The sequence below is a fragment of the Eubalaena glacialis genome, chromosome 2 (assembly GCF_028564815.1).
Source record: "Eubalaena glacialis isolate mEubGla1 chromosome 2, mEubGla1.1.hap2.+ XY, whole genome shotgun sequence".
Classification (NCBI taxonomy): Eukaryota; Metazoa; Chordata; class Mammalia; order Artiodactyla; family Balaenidae; genus Eubalaena; species Eubalaena glacialis.
The window spans coordinates 110,533,985-110,552,505 of NC_083717.1; the positions used below are offsets into that span (position 1 = coordinate 110,533,985).

General features: G+C 45.8%; 1 protein-coding gene across 1 annotated transcript; it reads right to left on the bottom strand.

Annotated features, from left to right (window-relative positions):
* Window positions 1-252: 252 nt before the first annotated feature.
* Window positions 253-10,844, bottom strand: KNSTRN (kinetochore localized astrin (SPAG5) binding protein). The gene is given in 10 exon segments (XM_061182251.1): window positions 253-938; window positions 1,668-1,742; window positions 2,517-2,572; window positions 3,600-3,693; window positions 3,860-3,965; window positions 6,249-6,296; window positions 7,178-7,307; window positions 10,383-10,474; window positions 10,637-10,769; window positions 10,772-10,844. Coding segments are annotated over 10 exon segments (939 nt in total). The 3' UTR covers window positions 253-806.
* Between the last annotated feature and the right edge of the window lie 7,677 nt (window positions 10,845-18,521).

Below are 18,521 nucleotides of genomic sequence, written 5' to 3' on the forward strand. Positions count from 1 at the left end.
GTTGGGGGGTGTGTGTGGGGGGCACTAGCCACAGAGCATTTAATGAGTGGAAGAAAAATATTCTGGGTGAAACTGGAGGCTTGGACTTGTTATCTAGATTAGTTCGATAGTATTCAGTGGACGTATTTAGGTTAAAAGGCTATTTTCATTTGCCAGTGTTGCAGTCTGAATAGTTACAGAAATATTTATTTTAAAAGTAACACTTTATGAAAAAAAAACAGAACTGATTTAGATTAAAAGCTCCAAGGTGTATTGTTTCATAGGTGTTATTGCTATTTATACCTTCACCCCATTTATTAAGCCATTTCAGGTAACTTCCAGTTCATAAATTTACAGTGAGGTTATAGAGCCCAACCAGGATGGGACAGAATGTGTTCCAAGTGAGGAGGGGACCGCAGGGCTCCTCAGTGATGTCTCCCGCGGAGCACCTGCGCACCACTGTTTCTTCCCGCACGTCTGAATGTGACCTTTTGGCTTCTCTGGCTGTGGCTGGTTTAGTCTCCTGATACTAATTCTGTGCCGCTCTGTTGCCTAGGAGGTTGATCCAAGCTTTCAGGCCCCCTCTCTTGTAGGCCTCAGTTACGTATTGTGAGGTTCAGAAGAGCTGGCCAATCTGAAGGCTGGGAATGCTTGCTTAAAGGAGGAATTGCCATTCCAGCATAAACTGTCCTTAATCCTACTGCAGAAACTGTTTTCATTCTGGGGATGGTGAGTCCTAGAAGATCATGGCCAAGAAGCAGATGTCTTAAGTGGCTTCCTCTGAGAGTTTATCCCCAAGAGGGAGCCATGTGGCCACCTGCTTTTTATCACATTTCTAATAGCTGCTCCATTTCCTCAAGGGCTGTTGTAAAATCATTTACTTGACTGTTACATAAGGTCTGCTGTTCTAGGAACTGGGCCCTCTCTTCTTCTTTTATCTTCAACTTTACCTTTAAGGCCTGCATGGAAAGACATTAAAAAAGACAAAAAACAAAAAACCACCAAACTCTGACTCACAGGAAAGACAATACCATAACCAGAACATTATGCTTCTGTTTCATTGAGGAAGACCACTGGGATACTGACAGACATTGTCTTTTCTATCTTAGGTTTGTTTATCTGTGTTGGTTTTAGGAATTGTCTCTACTACAGAGTCTGTTATCTCAACTGGAGCAATGAAATCCTCTAGGATTCCGTGTAGTATCCCATGGTTCATCCAAGCAATCCAAAGCGGTCCAGACCCAAGAATCGGGGTTTCCTATTACAGGTTTCCCTGAGATATCAAGTTTCTACAGCATGGATTTCACACAGGTGTCAACTGTCAACCTGGAGCCACCTAGCGTGTTGCACATTGCCTCATGCCCTGCAGATGTGAACATTTCTAAGAGTCTTTAGAACAGAAAATTAGTTGAAAAAAATGGTGAAATCAAATAAAGTCTTGGAATTTAGTTAATAGTAATGCATCAATATTGGTTTCTTAGTCTTGACAAATATAGCAAATATAGCATGATAATGTAAGATGTTAATATTAGGGGAGTTGAATTCTCCATTATCTTTACAACTTTTCTTTTATTACAAAATAGTTTATTAAAAATGAATAAATAGATAAATAAGAAAGAGCCCTCCACAGATCCACCTATTGTGGTAGGAAATGGTAATTTTGCCTTGCGGAGACGTCTGCCTCTCACCTGCAACTCCTCCATCTGCTTTTTGGCTGTTTCGTTAAAAAGCCTCAGGTCATCTTGCAAAGTTTCTAACAGCAGCTAAGAGAAAAGCACAATGTAATAACAAATCTTTATTGAAATGTGAGAACTTTCTTCATATAAACTAATCTCTTCATGGGAGTTGAATCAGATGATCGCTAATATCCCATCTGTTCAGTCACTGACTGAGTGTCCACAAACGTGCCGGGCTCTCTCGTGGGCCTGGAAGAAGAACTGAGTCCACAGGATGGACAGAGAACCCCACCTCCACGTGCTCTGTGCTACACAGGTAATATGAACGGAAGGCAGTAGCCACTAAAGGGGTGACAAATTGCCTGGGGGAGCTGAGGAAGGCTTCCATACCTAGTATTCTAGGATTCTAAGACGACAACTGATCTTCCTGGGGAATAGATCACAGAAGCTCAAAAGGCTTTAATTGCAAACAATTGCCTTCCTACTTCAGGGAAGGAACCAAAGAGAAGACAGATTTAATTCAGGCTGGACCTTTGTAAGACACAGTTCTCAGCAAAGGAATAAGGGGAGAAATTTGGTAAAGCGAAGAATAGAGAAACCAGAAAGCTGTCTCTACTGGTCCACCCTACTATGGGTTTTAAAGTAGTACATTTTCAACTTAGACTCACTCATATCTGTAAGCACAAAGTCACCTTCCAAGTAAAATATGCTATGTTGAGTACACATCCACCACCCTCTTCCACTACCCTGGATAACCGAAGGCCGCTTCGCGGGCTTTGCCGAGCATACGGCAGAGACCTGCTTAGATGTGCAGGGCCTCACGCTCACTGGGCCTTCGCCCACTCACACCCACACCCTCACCATCGAGTCCATGTGATCCGTGGTGGAGTCTTGCCGTGACGCCAGGGTCTCATTGCCTAAAACCAGTAAATACAACAAAGTCAGCCCTGCCTAGGGAACTGCAACTGAAAAGAAAATTAAAAGCCCTCCACAGGAGTATTCATGAGGGAAACTTCTCTAAGCATCTGAAAACTCTCTCCCCTGAGTTTTCACCTTGGCAAGGTCACTCACGCCTGCCCTCCAGAGCTGGATTTTATCTCCCCTTCCTCTCTAGGTATGGATATGGCCAAAACTTCATCCTGCTTTCTCCTCAGCTCAGCGGAAAATTTGTCCAAAAGAAATGTATAGGTTGTATTTTTTGGTTTTGTTTACAATACACAAAACTATTTTTAAAAGCTTTTCAGGCCTTAAAAAATTTTATTATTTTTGGTAAAAACAGTGCATACACGTAGGAAATTAAAATCATCCAAAAACGTATATGATGACTATCAAGAATATATCCTAAAATGCACAGGTTAATGGCAGCATTCAAAGTCAGCACTCCTTAATTCAAACAAGCCTGGGCTCCTTCCCTGGGCATTCTCAGGCTCCTCAATTCAGGCTCTCTTACAGTCCTGGGGTAATCCCTTCTTCCGCTTCCTCTCTGTGACAGACTCTGCCCTCTAGGGGCAGGGTCAGAACAGGAATCACATTTTAAACACCGTGATTCTGCTAACTAGCCAGCTTTAGGAACCCTTTCAACAGTATTATCTCTCTCTCCACCTGTGAAGCTTACCTGTATGCTATATCCCTTGAAAGAAAGAAAATATTTCTGATCTATTTGCAAGATCATACCTGTCAGCACCAAACTAATGGTATAAAGTGTTCAGATAAGAAAGAGAGAATCCTCTCTGCACAACCATCTGAAACTCCGCTGGGCAGGCAAAGTCAACATCACAACAGAACAGAGAGGAGCTCCCCCAAATCTTCAGGGCTTTGCTAGGCAACCCCTGCACTGACTGGGTCAGCTGACACCATGCCAGACCCCTGATGCACAGTCCAGAATCACCCAGGAAGGGGCACATGCACTGACTCCTTTGAAGGCAGTTGTGTGCCATCTCTTACCTGGGTTGAGGCCCTTGCTCTCCAAAATTGCCAAACAGTTGTCCTGAAACTTCTCCAGCAGCTCCACTTTTTGGGTCAGGTCCTTCAGCTCTCCCTGTAGGGGTGCCATACAGACAGGTAAGGCCTGCCCCATTCCTCAGGGGCAGCCACAGTGCAAGCCTGGCATCTTCTCCTTCTGTGCTCAGGCACCTGGCGTGGTCCCTCAGGATTCCACAAGCATCACCCAGTGCAGCTGATGGCAGGTCTGGTGGATTGCTTACCTGAGTTTCAATCAACTTCTGGTGCAACTGCTTGTTGACGGCCTCTAAGAGCTGGTTCTTATCCTTGAGCTCTTCCTCTGATTTCTCTTTACTCAGTGGCTTACAGCTGTAATGATAATCGTACTTAGATGAAGTGGTGGAGGGGTTACGAGTATGGGCTATGGAGTCGGGTTGGTTCGAATCCTGGCATCACCACATAGTGGTATATGACCTTCAGGGAGTTGTGTAACCTCTCTGAGGCTGTTTCCTCATTTCTAGAATACCCACATCTCATAATATTATTATCATGAAGGATAAGAGAGAATACATATACAATTCTTAGCACAGCTACTGACACAAAACTTTTAATAAGTAATAGCCATAGCCAAAGCAGTCTTGAGGGAAAAAAACGGAGCTGGAGGAATCAGACTCCCTGACTTCAGACTATAATACAAAGCTACAGTAATCAAGACAATATGGTACCGGCACAAAAACAGAAATACAGATCAATGGAACAGGATAGAAAGCACAGAGATAAACCCAGGTACCTATGGTCAACTAATCTACAACAAAGGAGGCAAGGATATACAATGGAGAAAAGACAGTCTCTTTAGTAAGTGGTGCTGGGAAAACTAGACAGCTACATGTAAAATGAAATTAGAACACTCCCTAACACCATACACAAAAATAGACTCAAAATGTATTAGAGACCTAAATGTAAGACTGGACACTATAAAACTCTTAGAGGAAAACATAGGAAGAACACTCTTTGACATAAATCACAGCAAGATCTTTTTTGATCCACCTCCTAGAGTAATGGCAATAAAAACAAAAATAAACAAATGGGACCTAATGAAACTTAAAAGCTTTTGCAAAGCAAAGGAAACTACAAACAAGATGAAAAGACAACCTCAGAATGGGAGAAAATATGTGCAAACGAATCAACGGACAAAGGATTAATCTCCAAAATATATAAACAGCTCATGCAGCTCAATATCAAAAAAACAACCCAATCAAAAAATGGGCAGAAGACCTAAATAGACATGTCTCCAAAGAAGACATACAGATGGCCAAGAAGCACATGAAAAGCTGCTCAACATCACTAATTATTAGAGAAATGCAAATCAAAACTACGAGGTATCACCTCACACCAGTCAGAATGGGCATCATCAGAAAATCTACAAACAACAAATGCTGGAGAGGGTGTGGAGAAAAGGGGACCCTCTTGCACTGTTGGTGGGAATGTAAATTGATAGAGCCGCTATGGAGAACAGTATGGAGGTTCCTTACAAAACTAAAAATAGAATTACCGTATGACCCAGCAATCCCACTACTGGGTGTATACCCAGAGAAAACCATAATTCAAAAAGACACATGCACCCCAGTGTTCAATGCAGCACTATTTACAATAGCCAGGTCATGGAAGCAACCTAAATGCCCATCAACAGACGAATGGATAAAGAAGATGTGGTACATATATACAATGGAATATTAGCCATAAAAAGGAACGAACTTGGGTCATTTGTTGAGACATGGATGGATCTAGAGACTGTCATACAGAGTGAATTAAGTCAGAAAGAGAGAAACAAATATCGTATATTAACGCATATATGTGGAACCTAGAAAAATGGTACAGATGAACCCGTTTGCAGGGCAGAAATAGAGACACAGATGCAGAGAACAAATGTATGGACACAAAGGGGGAAAAGTGGTGGTGGTGGTGGTGGTGTGATGAATTGGGAGATTGGGTTTGACATATATACACTAATATATATAAAATAGATAACTAATAAGAATCTGCTGTATAAAAAAATAAATAAAATGCAAACAATCAACAAAAAGTAATAGCCATTATCATCATCAATATTAAGCCTTTTCAAAATTCTGAGTCCTTCTTGATAGTATTTTGTCTTCAGAACTTTTAAGTCATGCCCAAATAACAGATGTGGAATTAAAACCTATTTCTACAGACTTTTCAGCTTATGTTATTTCTGTCTGCAGGACTGCAAAATGTCCAAGCAAATGGATCCTTCTCCAGAATTCCACCAGCAGCAGCAGCAGCAGCAGCAGCAGGACACTCATCTCGAAATCACTAACCACACGCAGGCTCTGCCATCCTGAGGGCTTCCTGCTCCTGCTGATGGGCCACAGCTAGGTTGGGGCAGTGGTCCTGGCATGGAGCCCCCAAACTCTTGTCTGGTACTCAAGATAGTAGCATCACTGATTCTTGCCCTGACAGTGGTTCGCAAACCCGGCTGTGCCTCACCCCTGAAAATCCCATCTAGATTTCTGGGGTGGCACCAGACTCCAACACAGTAAAACAAGTCCTGTGAGTGATTCTGATGTACAAGCAGGATTGAGCTCCACTACCCTAAAACGGTGGCCAGGTTTCATCTACCCTGACGCTCACCTCTTCCTGATGTTCCTCCTGGTGGCGGTGTCTGTAGCTTTCAGCTGCCTAGAGAAGCAAAAACAAATCAGGATGTTAACTAGACTTACTGTGGTGATCATTTTGCAATATATACAAATATCAAATCATTATGTTGTACACCTGAAACTAACACAATGTTGTATGTCAACTATACCTCAATTAAAACAATAACAACAACAAAGAAATCAATCAGAGAATCACGGTACTGTTATTACTTTTTTTTTTTTTTTTTTTTGTATTTTTGTCCAGGCCGTGTGCAGCATGCGGGATTTTAGTTCCCTGACCGGGGATCGAACCCCGTGCCCCCTGCAGTGGAAGCACAGAGTCTTAACCACTGGACTGCCAGGGAAGTCCCAGACAGCACAAGCTTGAGAAGCTCTGAGGGCCCATGCACTTTTGTTTCAGCCCAGACTACTGAAAAAAGCTTATGAATAGGGCTCGGGCTCCCCTCTTGACCACCTCAACAACCTGACAGACCTGCTTCTGCTCAAGATAGTGTGGCTACTTCATGTCATCCTCACTCACACGGGAGCTGAACACCAGGTAGAGGGACACACATGCACACTACACTGGGCTGGACTGCTCAGAGCAGCAACCTAGGCTAACAGCTAGGCCCCACCCACCACGAATACCACTTAGGGCTCGTTTGACTGCAGTGCTGCTATTTGTACACTCAGAGCAAATGCTGAGAGAGCAAAGAATATCTCTTATTGCAACCCTGGCTGTGCCTCTTCTGACCTGATCAACACAGAGGGTTCTGACAAACAGGTCAGCAACGCTGCACTGCTATAGGCCACTGACTACAGGCCAATCCTTCAGATACCCTGTGCTCTCAAAAGCCCTAATTCTTGGTACTGAGCAATTTCTAGCCCAATGTTCTAATTGGATACCGATGCTCTGACTCTCACCCATTGTCTCGTCTTGGTTTGATGATTTTTGTAACATCATTTTCTGAATCTCCTGAGTGAGGTCGGGAAACATCGACTTCTTTGGACCTAACAGGTAATAGGCTCTTAGAAGTGGCTCGAGTTTGTGCATCTGCAAAGGAAAACAAGAGGGTGGAATCCCATGCATCATGACCCAACAGTGCAACTCTATAAATTCAGAAGAATAAGACTTCTAGACCAATTGGGAATAGAAACCAAAATTCTTTAAATGTGACAGCACAGTGTGTTTGAGGGTAGCCAAAAGCTTGCTGATACAGCAAACTGAATGGCCAGAGGGTATAGATGTGAAAGTGGAGATTCACACAAGCAAAGAGGATGAGAGGCAGTGTGGCCGTCAGCAAGGCAGAACACAGCTGAGTCCTTCCTCACACAGCAGTTGAAAGGAACCATGTCATTAAGCTCCTAAGCACTCTGCCCGCTCTCCTAAGGCTACACTCAAGCTGCTTCGAGTTTCAGCAGTTGCTTAGTTGTTTTGACCAGACTGGCTCCCAGACTGACATCTTTGTGCCCCAGCATCTAGGAGAGTATCTGGCTTATTAACAGAGGTTCAAAACCTACTTTTTTTTTTTAAAGATTGATTGATTGATTGATTGCTATGTTGGGTCTTCGTTTCTGTGCGAGGGCTTTCTCTAGTTGCGGCAAGTGGGGGCCACCCTTCATCGCGGTGCGCGGGCCTCCCACCGTCGCGGCCTCTCATTACGGAGCACAGGCTCCAGACGCGCAGGCTCAGCAGTTGTGGCTCATGGGCCCAGTCGCCCCGTGGCACGTGGGATCCTCCCAGACCAGGGCTCGAACCCGTGTCCCCTGCATTAGCAGGCACATTCCCAACCACTGTGCCACCAGGGAAGCCCAAAACCTACTTATTGGATAAACGGAACACATCACAGTTTCATGCACAGACCATCTCTAAACTAGCTCCTCTATTCTTCTTCCCCTCTTCCATGCTGACTGCCTTTACCATCAGCCCTTTTAATCTGTTTATCCATTGTTAAGTTTAGAGGCTCGTTAGGTTCCGTTTGGTATTCTGTTCTGATCCTGCTAGGCTACTGCCAGATAACCAGAGAAATGGCCCTGACGTGACATTCTTCTTCCCCAGAGGAGAGCATTTCCCCGCTAGCCCTTATGCCAGCCCTCTACCACACACATCTTTCTACCACTTACATTCCATAGCAAATTCAAGTAACTTGCTCTGGAGTTAAGCACACACCCCCAGCACATGCACAGGATTCTTCTAGTTTATACTAACTTTCACTTTGTTCACTGTAAAACGGCTCCTTTAAGCTTGACCTAAATTAAGAGCCATAACAATTAAATCAAGCTGAAGAAATGAGGTATAAAGCACTGGATCACAGGGATTAGGAAACTTTGTGTTTGATAAAGATTTATTTTGATGACTCTAGCTGCACAACAGTTTGGAATAAATATGATTTCTCAGGCTAACAAATTATTTCATTTATAGGTACGCTCAATGGGCACTTACATCCTATTTTCCCCTCTTACCCACAAAACAAGTATTAAAAAGGTCCTTTCTGAGGTCTCTGTTGGAAGTAAAAGGTAACTTTGAGTGCATGAATTTACCTTCTCCTCTCTCAAGTATTAATAAGTTACACACAATAAGAAATCTATCTCATGCAAAAAGGTGTCAACAGCAAATTGATCAAAATTAACACTCTTCATTGACTGGAATTGGTTTCAATAACCCATATTTGTTAGATCCTAAGGACTACATCATAGGAAAAATTTAGCAGGATTTAACAAAGACTATCTCCTTAAAATGAGAGATGCAAACGAGGGAATTGGATGGCTGGTGTCAAGGAAGGGAAGACTTGTTTTTCACTGTATATCGTTTCCCCACTTTGAATATTTATTTATTTTGAATGTTACCTATTCAAAAAACTAAAGAACAACCAACCCATGCCTAAAATCTAAAATCCTGAGAGGCAGCCTAAAAATGTTAAACTATTGAGGTTACATATGATCATAAAGCTGGGACAAGGAAAAAAGCAAAGAGATGAAAACTTCCAGCTTGGCTGGGGAGATGCCAGTCACTCCCCACTGAATGAGAGACTGCTTTCTAAGGGAAAGGCAGCATAAGACCGACTCCATTTCCTCCATCAACTCCTAGGTCCTTCTGATGCCAGAATTGCCACTCAGGTGTTCTGAAGGAACAAACAGAACCATTTGAAGTAAGTAAAGCCTATTTACTTCAAAGGTCAATCCTGCTACTGCTCATCAGTCAACTGCACGGAGTCATCTGGGATGGGATCTTAAATAGCTGCTTCAAAATCTCCTATCACAGGTTCTAATGTTTGAAGCCTATTCTGTGCTATAATCTCTAGATTAGGCAGCTCAACAACTGCAGACTTTAGGAGATGGCTTTCAACCACAAGCCGAGTAACACAAAGTAAATGGCAAAGCAATCAAACATTGCTTTTATTTTATTTTTATTTATTTAATTTTTTAGTTTTTGACCACGCAGGGCATCTTGTGGGATCTTAATTCCCCGACCAGGGATGGAACCCAGGCCCTTGGCAGTGAAGGTGCAGAGTCCTAGCCACTGAACCGCCAGGAAAGTCCCAAACATTACTTTTAACCATCTCTCTTCTCCCAAGATTCTCGAATACTAGTTAGGCCTGACCCTTCTCTCTCACTTCACTCAACAAATGCTTACTGAGAATGTACTATATAAGAGACACTGTGCCGTTACAAATGTGAACCAGACACAGTGTGAACCCTAGTGCTCCCTAAGTATCCTGCTTTTCATATGACTCTCTTCTCTCCTCCCTGACAACAAACCCAGTTCCTCCAGATAGCTCATCTGGAAATAAAACAGGTAAATGTTTAAAAAGGGATTCCTAGCTTAATGGGAATAATATTGTAGAATAATCAGCAACTTAAATCTAATTGGTGAATGCAGCAGAGTTCGGTTTGGGGGAGCAGGGGTGCGGGGCAAGTCTAAATTCCCACCATGTGGCCCTTCCCCTAACTCCCATCATAAGCCTAGACAGCCCGGTTCTAGGGGAGTTAGCAGGTTGTCAGAGCCGATAGAACCCCCTCCCTTGCCGGAGCCCTCCACTCCGAGCCACCGATTTTATCCCCCATACTCCTGGCCTGACCACCCGGGGCCAGTTCGCAACGCCCGGGGTCGGGCGGCGTGGACACCCACCTGCGGGCAGGCCGCTGCTCAGCACAGAGGTGGGCTGCAGGTACACTGTCCTGACCACGCTGGCCATCGTAACGAGGCGGCACGGCTGGGGCCTGGAAGGTACAAGGTGAATGTTACCCAGGGGTGGGCCAGGGGGCCCGAGCAGGCGGAGGGCCCAGAAGAGCGCGACTCGGGAGAGAGAAAATCCTCCATTCCCAGCCCATCCCATCGGCCTCCCACATCCAGCCCAGTCTCCCGCCCCGGGAGAGCCGAACCCAGGCGCCTGCTGCTCCTGCCCGTACGCCTCGTTGCTCTGGTTCAAAAGATGCTCGGCAATAACTGCCGCACCGCAGACCGGGTCTGCCGCCTGGGTTTCAAACGGAAACTTCCGGTGGCCGGGAGGGCGGGGTGCGATGTGCTCTCTGTAGGCGGCCATGTTGTACGGAAGGCACTGCCGTGGGCGACGCCTTCGGGGGCTGCCATGCTGTACGGAAGATCCGAATCGAGGCACGAGCGTGAGCTTCCTGGCGATGGATGGATGTGGCAGCCCCCAGGTCTGGGTGGGGGAGGGGAGTGGTGCGCTTTGCCGGCCTAAATGGAGCTATGAGTCATTGGCGTCTTATTCCGGCCCTGGGACGCAAACGCGGTCACGTTTAGAGTCCATGTCACAATCCTCTTTATTTGGTCTGTGATTGTTAGGGATGGTGCATGATACCGGATAGCCAGGAGCACAGAGAGGGATGGGCAGAAAACTACACGTTACAGGGTGGAGAGTGGCAGGCGAGGTTTGGAGAGGGTCTGTGAGCTGAAATACCTGAAACACCTACCCTCAGTCCTAACTTTAATAACACTTATCCAGAATTTAAGCGGAGATTCAAAGCTACTCCTAGCAAACAGGGCAGGGTTCTCAAACAGTGCACTAATTCATTTCTCTCAACAAATATTTATTGAGCACCTGCTATGTGCCAGACCACAATTCTAAGTGGGCGGATGGGATGAGGGCAGCAAATAGCAACACTAACCTGGGGTCTGCCCTCCTGGAGTTTACAATCCAGGAAACAGCAAACAATCACACGAACTTGTCAACTATATCTCAGTTAAGCTGGGGGAAAAAAAAAAAAAAAAAAAATATATATATATATATATATATATCAACTATAGTAAAACTATGAAGGGAAAGTACAATGTGCTGTGAGAGAAAAGCAGGGAAACCTAGTTTAAATTGCAGTCTTTTATTTTTTTTTTTTTTGGCTGCGTTGGGTCTTCGCTGCTGCATGTGGGCTTTCTCTAGTTGCGGCGAGCGGGGGCTACTCTTCCTTGCGGTGTGCGGGCTTCTCATTGCGGTGGCTTCTCGTGTTGCGGAGCACGGGCTCTAGGTGCGCAGGCTTCAGTAGTCATGGCACGCAGGCTCAGTAGTTGTGGCGCACAGGCTTAGTTGCTCCGAGACATGTGGCCCAGGGATCAAACCCGTGTCCCCTGCATTGGCAGGCAGATTCTTAACCACTGTGCCACCAGAGAAGTCCCAGGGAAGACATCTTAAGTGATGTTTGACTGACAAAAATGAGTAGGAGTTAATCAGATGAACAATGGGAAAGAGGAGAGCAATGCAAAATCCCAAAGTAGGAATGGGCTTTTCCTAGATGGACTGAAAGATGGGAAGCGAATGGTACTGATAAAGCTGGAGAGATAAGAAGTCAAATGGCAGTCTTTGTAGGCCAAAGGTAAAGAGATTTTTTTCTTTTTTTTTTTTTGAGATTTTTTTTCTTAAGGGTAATTAGAAGTCATTGAAGTATTAGGGCAGGAGAGTGTCATTCAATTTATATATATATATATATATATATTTTGGCCGCGCTGCGCAGCTTGTGTGATCTTAGTTCCCAACCAGGGATCGAACCCGAGCCCCTGGCAGTGGGAGCGCCAAGTCCTAACCACTGGACTGCCAGGGAATTCCCCAATTTATATTTTAAAAAGTTCACTCTGGCTACTCCATGGAGAATGGATTGAAGGGGAACAAGAGCAGAATTAGAGAGACAGTTGGGAGGCTACTCTCATCATTCAAGTGAGAGATGATGGGGGCTTGGCCAGGATGGTGGTGGTGGTAGTGGAGATGGAAAGAGGCAGACACATTTAAGACAGCTTTTGAGGGCAGAATCTCAGGACTCAGTGCTAGACTGGATGTGGGGGAAGGAGGAGTAAGGGGGAGGGAGATCTTAAGGATGACTCCCAGGCTTGAATAATTGTGTGGATAGAGTCATTATTTTGTGTTGGGGAGAGGTTTAGATTTCAGTTTTGAACACGGCAAACCTGAAATGCCTTTGAGACATTCAAGTGGAGCTGTCAAGTAGGCAGTTGGAAATACAAGCCTTGAGCCCGGAGGAGAGTCTGGGTTGGAGATATACTCTTGGGAGTCATGGGTATACATATGTATTTAAAGCTATGATATTGGATGAGATCACCAAGGGAAGAAGTGTACAGAGAGCCTTAGGACCAAGGACAGGGATGGCAGTACTTAGAAGCTGCAATGATTAGAAGGTGCCAGCCAAGAAATCTGATAAAGAGGTGCCAGAGAGGTGAGAAGAAAATAAAGAAAGGGTGGTGTCCTAGAAGCTAGGAAGAAGGAAGTGGTAAACTGCTGAAAAAGGGAGTGATAAACTATTGAAAATAACTGAAAGGGCAAGCAAGATGAGAATTTAAAAGAATCCATTTAATTTAGCAACAGAGAAGTCACTGGTGTGTACAAAATCCTGCAATGAATAAACTCATGCATATGTTTTCTCACACACACACAAAAGTCACTGTTGAGTATCGGAAGAGGAATTCTGGTGGAGAGGCTGGAGTGAAGCCACACTGGAACAGATTGAAGAGTACACGAGAGACGAGGAAGCAGAGATGGCGGGTGCAGAAGAGTTTGTCTGTGAATGGAGTTAGAACAATTGGGCAATAACTGGAGGTGGGTTGTGGGGGTCAAGGAAGGGTTTTCTTGAAGATGTAGATAATAGTGGGTACACGTGCCTATGGGAGTGAGCCAGCTGAGAGGAAGAAAAGGATGCTTCAGAAGGGAGATGGGATGATCAAAAGAGCAAAGTCATAGAGAAAGGGGCAAGGGAGATGGTACCTAGAGTAGCATCTTCAAACTCCTTTGTGCATGTACCCTCACAAAATATATATTTTTAAAATGCACCTTCTTCATTTTTAGTTGATGCCTAAATTATTTCATAATTTTAAATAGTTGTAAAGGACATATTTTCTGCTTGTTGTATATTGTGTATGCTCTTTATTCATTTCTAAACTTTTTTTTTTCTCTTGGTGTTTCATTTTGGATAATATCTATTGCTATGTCTTCAAGTCCACTAATCCTTTTTTTTTCTAAAACGTCTAAACCGTTGATTCCATCCAGGGATTTTTCTTTTTTTTATCAGACATTTTAGTTTTCATCTCTACAAGTTCAATTTGGGTATTTAAAATATATATATATATATTTTTTCTAAGTCTCTACTTAGCTATGTGAACATATGGAATACAGTTATAATAATGTTTGGATGTTCTTGGCTTTGCTCTATCAAGGACTTCCTCAAGCAGAGCATTCTCAAGTAGTCCTTTTATTTGTTTTTCAGAAAATACTACAGAGGGAGGTGCCAGAGTAGGAGTCAGAATGAAGGAAGGGTCAACTGGGAAAGCGGAGGTTGGGGAGGCGAACTTGCCGACCTAAGGCTCCTTCTTAGGCTGATCAATATGAGGAGAGGAAAATTATGAAGAAGGAAGCTCTTGAAACTGATTCCCTTAAAACTATCTGTGCCCACCTACCTTCTAGAAAGTGTTCATGTCTCTGTGGGAATACAAGCCCTAGTTGAAGGCCTCTGATGCAAAGTGTGTGAAGCCATTGATGGGGCCATTACTGCTTCTCTCTTTGTAACAGAAGGGATGGGTTGAGAAGCCAGTAGGAGCACGGTAGTTGAGTTGGGGACTTGGTGCCTTGAAGGTGAGCACATTTTGCTCTGATGCCTCCAGGTTTCTTTATGAATAGAGTTTTTTGTCTACTGAAAGTTGGGGTGCAGGGAGGTGAAGGGCATCTGATGTCTGAAGCAGGTAGAGAAAGTATGAAATGATCATTGCAAAGAATGGAAACTAGTAACTGGAATGGAAGCTAGCTAGGCAGGGCTGAGACTGCAGGTGAGGTTGGTGGTCATGGATTCAAATCTACGTCAGTCTGCCCAGCTGAGTGATATTCGTTAGCAATCCTGAAGCTCCTGTTTGATGTTTGTGAACTTGGTAAAATGTTGATCTTTTCCCTATGTTAAGGTCTAACATGAATAACCACACAGAGGCCTCATGATAACAAGTTTATCAAGGTCCTTCCAGGGCTCTTCAGTGCAAGGCGGCTTGGGACGGCCAGCCATTTACATAGCACACAGTGGCTTTCTTTTGTTTCTCATCTTCCCAGTGACTTGAGTTACAGCTTCTTCCCTTAAGCATAAACACCACTACACCTTGAGTTACTGTTGTCCCTGTGAACAAGGGTGAGGTTAGAAAGTGTAAGGAATGTCTGCTTTCCCCACCCCCAAGCAAATCTTGATGCATGGCATGGGTGCCAGAGAGCTTGTCATTGCCCACGTGTATTATCAAAGGCCGAGATAAGGCCACCACAGAAGAAAAGATCAGAAACTCTCCAATATGTCCTCTTTCCTGGTACCCCTCACCCGCCTCCCTGTCTTGTCATGCACTGGGAGAAGGAGTTAGTTGGAGGGGGCTGAGGGCATTTGCCTTATAAATCTCCTGTGAGATGTCTCTTTCAGAACCAGGCTCAAGCTGAGATATTGCCTAAATATCACGGTATGGGATATGCCCGTAAAATCTAAGATTCTGCCGGTCAAATCAATCTCTAACATTGTCACCAAAGTGCCACAGCCATGGAAGGATGGGTTTCCCCATAGTGACAAACTATTCCAAGTTACATTTTTAAAACATACGGTACACATACTCATGCTCTGGGTGTGAGTTCAAGGATCTGTGGCACAAATAGGAGAAATGACCTCAAGTCCCAAATGAGTGTTAATGCAGTGTCTCAGTGTTAAGAAACCATTTCTTGAATTTTCCAGAGCCATCGTGAATGCTTTGACTGGTTTTCCCTTGCCTCACAGCATGCATCTAAGCCTCTCCCCACATGTGTCCAGGGCCATACACTCACTGTAACCACCCATAATGATAATAATAGATCTGCTGAAACTCAAAGGAAATAGAAAGTGCGTCAAATCCCGCTTTCCAAAGTTGGGGCTAGAGAGGTGGGCGGGATTACCCACTGCTGTGGGAAGCCTGCTCTTTGTTCGGGCCACTCTGGGTGTGAGGTGCTCTTTTGGATTACCACTGGGTTCTTCCAGTCCTTTGCGCCCGCTGGTGTAAAGAACAAATCCAGTGGGTACCTCGGCTGCTCTGACTCATCTGCCTTCCTGAAGGGTTGTGTGGCCACAGCCTGCCAGAAGGGGACCCAGAAGTCCCTGCGGAGGGCCCTCAGTTGTGCCCAGATCCCTGATGCCCACCCCAGCCACCACTTCATGTTCTCTCGAACATTTCACTGGTTGTGTTCAGGCCAAGTTTCTGAAGCTCCAGTCCCAGACATCAACGTATCCCCCTGCAAGGCACGAAAGAGGGCGTGGAGGAGCCGGTCCTTTTCGTCCAGGGCCCTGCTGCCTTCCTACAACACAGGGCAGAAGAGCCGCAGTCAGTCACTGAGAGACCTCTAAGATGCTGGACTCACTTTTGAGTCAAGGCCAGACTTCCGCTCATGCTCAGTAAGAAGGGCTCACCTTGTCCTCCCTCTGGCTGATGGTCCCGGACGAGACCAGAGCTCTCTCAGCCTGGCTGTGTGATAACAGAAGGATATAGTCCATGGTGCAGAGAAGCCAGGCCAGAAAGGCTGAATTCTACTCGGACATGAAGAGAGAGAGGTCCCAGCGGACCTCCAGGGAGATGGTCCAAGTTAGTCCTACTCACTGTCTCTCCTTCCTGGTGTCAGGAGTCAAATGGGTATCATTATCTTGCAAAGGAGCCAACATAACCGGTCATTTCTGCCCACGGTCTTCTGTCTCTTCCACAACGCCCATATTTTCATTGGGGTTCCGGCCTCACTTCTTATGGGTTACTTGGAGTGGGAGGTAGGGCTCAACAATATAGGAAAAAACCCCAAAACACCCCCTGATTTGCCTCCAGCTCTGCCACACACTGTTTCTTTGGCCCTAGAAAAGTCCTTCCCCTCTGTGATACTCATCCATAAAATGACCTGCATCAGTGGTTTCGCACCACATTCTTCAGAGCCACCAGGAGCTTGAGGGGTTCCCCAGGGTCCCCTGAGAGGCACAGTAGAAAGGGAGGCTGACCTGGCTCTGTACTCCCCCACCCCCAGCACCCACCAGAGTGGCTGCTTTTTATCTGCTTTATATACTGTTTCCACACAAGGATTTTTTGAAGAAAGGATCCCGAGACTCCGAAGTTTGAAAACTGCTGGAATAAATGATTGTTAAGGTCCCTTCCAGTTTGAGATACTTGGACTTCTAAAGCCCAGCTCAAGTCGTTCCTCCTCCAGGAAGCCTTCCTGGTTACCATTCCTGGGTACTTGAGCTCCAGCAATAGTCATGGTGACAGGCCTATGGCCCTCAGCATGTGCTGCATGCTACTATCAGTGACTCATCGCTGCCTGCATGTGTGTGTGAGCTGTTTCCCCAGCTAGAGAGTGAGCTCCTTAGGGCAGATGTCTGATTTTCCCTCCTTGCCTCTGTCCCTGTGTAGTGCCATACGCAGAGTTGGTGTTCAGTAAACTTGCTGAAGCTCCAGGTGTCATGAGCTCTCATGTGGGATAAAACCTTCCAGAGAGACCCTTTGCTTTGGGGAGGGGGCAGTCAGCCTTTGGTCTGCTGAGTGCCCCTAGAGAGACCTGTCCTTAGGAAGCTGGGACCTTGACCTATGAAACAGCTTCAGACTTACACACTTCTAAAGAGGGCAGCCCTGAGTTCCTGCCTTAATTGAACTCTTCTCAGCCTCTACTGCCCTCAATGCCTCTCCTGGCAGGGACTCTCCATACATTGTGGCCATTGAAGAGGCCTCCTCCTCTTGACCCTGAACCTGGGAATCAGAACAGCCAGGATGCCTTATGGATGGTAGGCCTCTCAGCTGGAGCTGGAGGGAAGCACGGGGGAGATGGGGAGGAACTCCAGGCTTGCTCAGAATGTAGCTCTTTCTGGAGATGGAGGCCTAAAGTGGGGAAGGAGGGGAGTTTACTGAGAGGCACCTGCGAAGGCAGGTTGTTAGAGGGTGTCAGAGGCCAAAGATCAAGACAGCCACAGGCCAACGTCCCTGGGGCAGGTAGACAGGAGGAGAGTGGCAGTTGTGGTGGAATGAGTCAGGAAGCCTGTTCTGCCATTTACTAGCTATGCGACTTTGTGTAAATCACTTAACCTTACCTAGTCTCAATGTCTTTACCTGTAAACTGGCGGCAAAAGGACCTGACCAACTGTAGGCTACCCCATACAGAAGTGGTGAGATTCCCAGGACACGATGGGTGTGGAAGTGTTCTGCAAACTAAAAGATGCAGGACGTAAAGGATTCTTATGGTTGTTAACAGGGGAGAGGACCCTTCCATGTCAATGCAGCTTCCCATGAGGGACCATCAGCAATTTAGGGATGCTCTGAGGCCAACCATTCCTCCTCCTCCTGCTTCACTTCCAGCAGCCATCTCTGCCTGGCCTTGACAAACTCCTGGTCAGACTGAGGAGTGTGAGGGGCACAGGTAGTTAAGGACAGAGGGCCCAGCCCAATTCTGGCCCAGAGAGGATCCCCAAAGAGAAGGAAGTGTCCTGATAAAAAGCCCCTGAAAGGTGTGAGGTCCAGGAGGCTGCTGAGGTTTCCCAGGGCTCTTTTGGTTGGTGAGGTGCCCTGGCAGGGTCCTAAGGACTGGGTCCCTTAGTCCCACTGAACTTCTTGTCACTTGGTATGGGGGCCAGGTCAGCCTCCCCTGATACATGGAGCTACACCTGTGGCCTTCCCCCTTCCAGAGGGTGGGTCCTGGTTGGCACTGTGGGGCAGATGCGCCCTTAGCAGGTCACAAGGAGAGCTTGGCGTTTCGCTCCAAAGACCACCCCCCGCCCCCCCCCCCCCACTGAATCCTCTAGA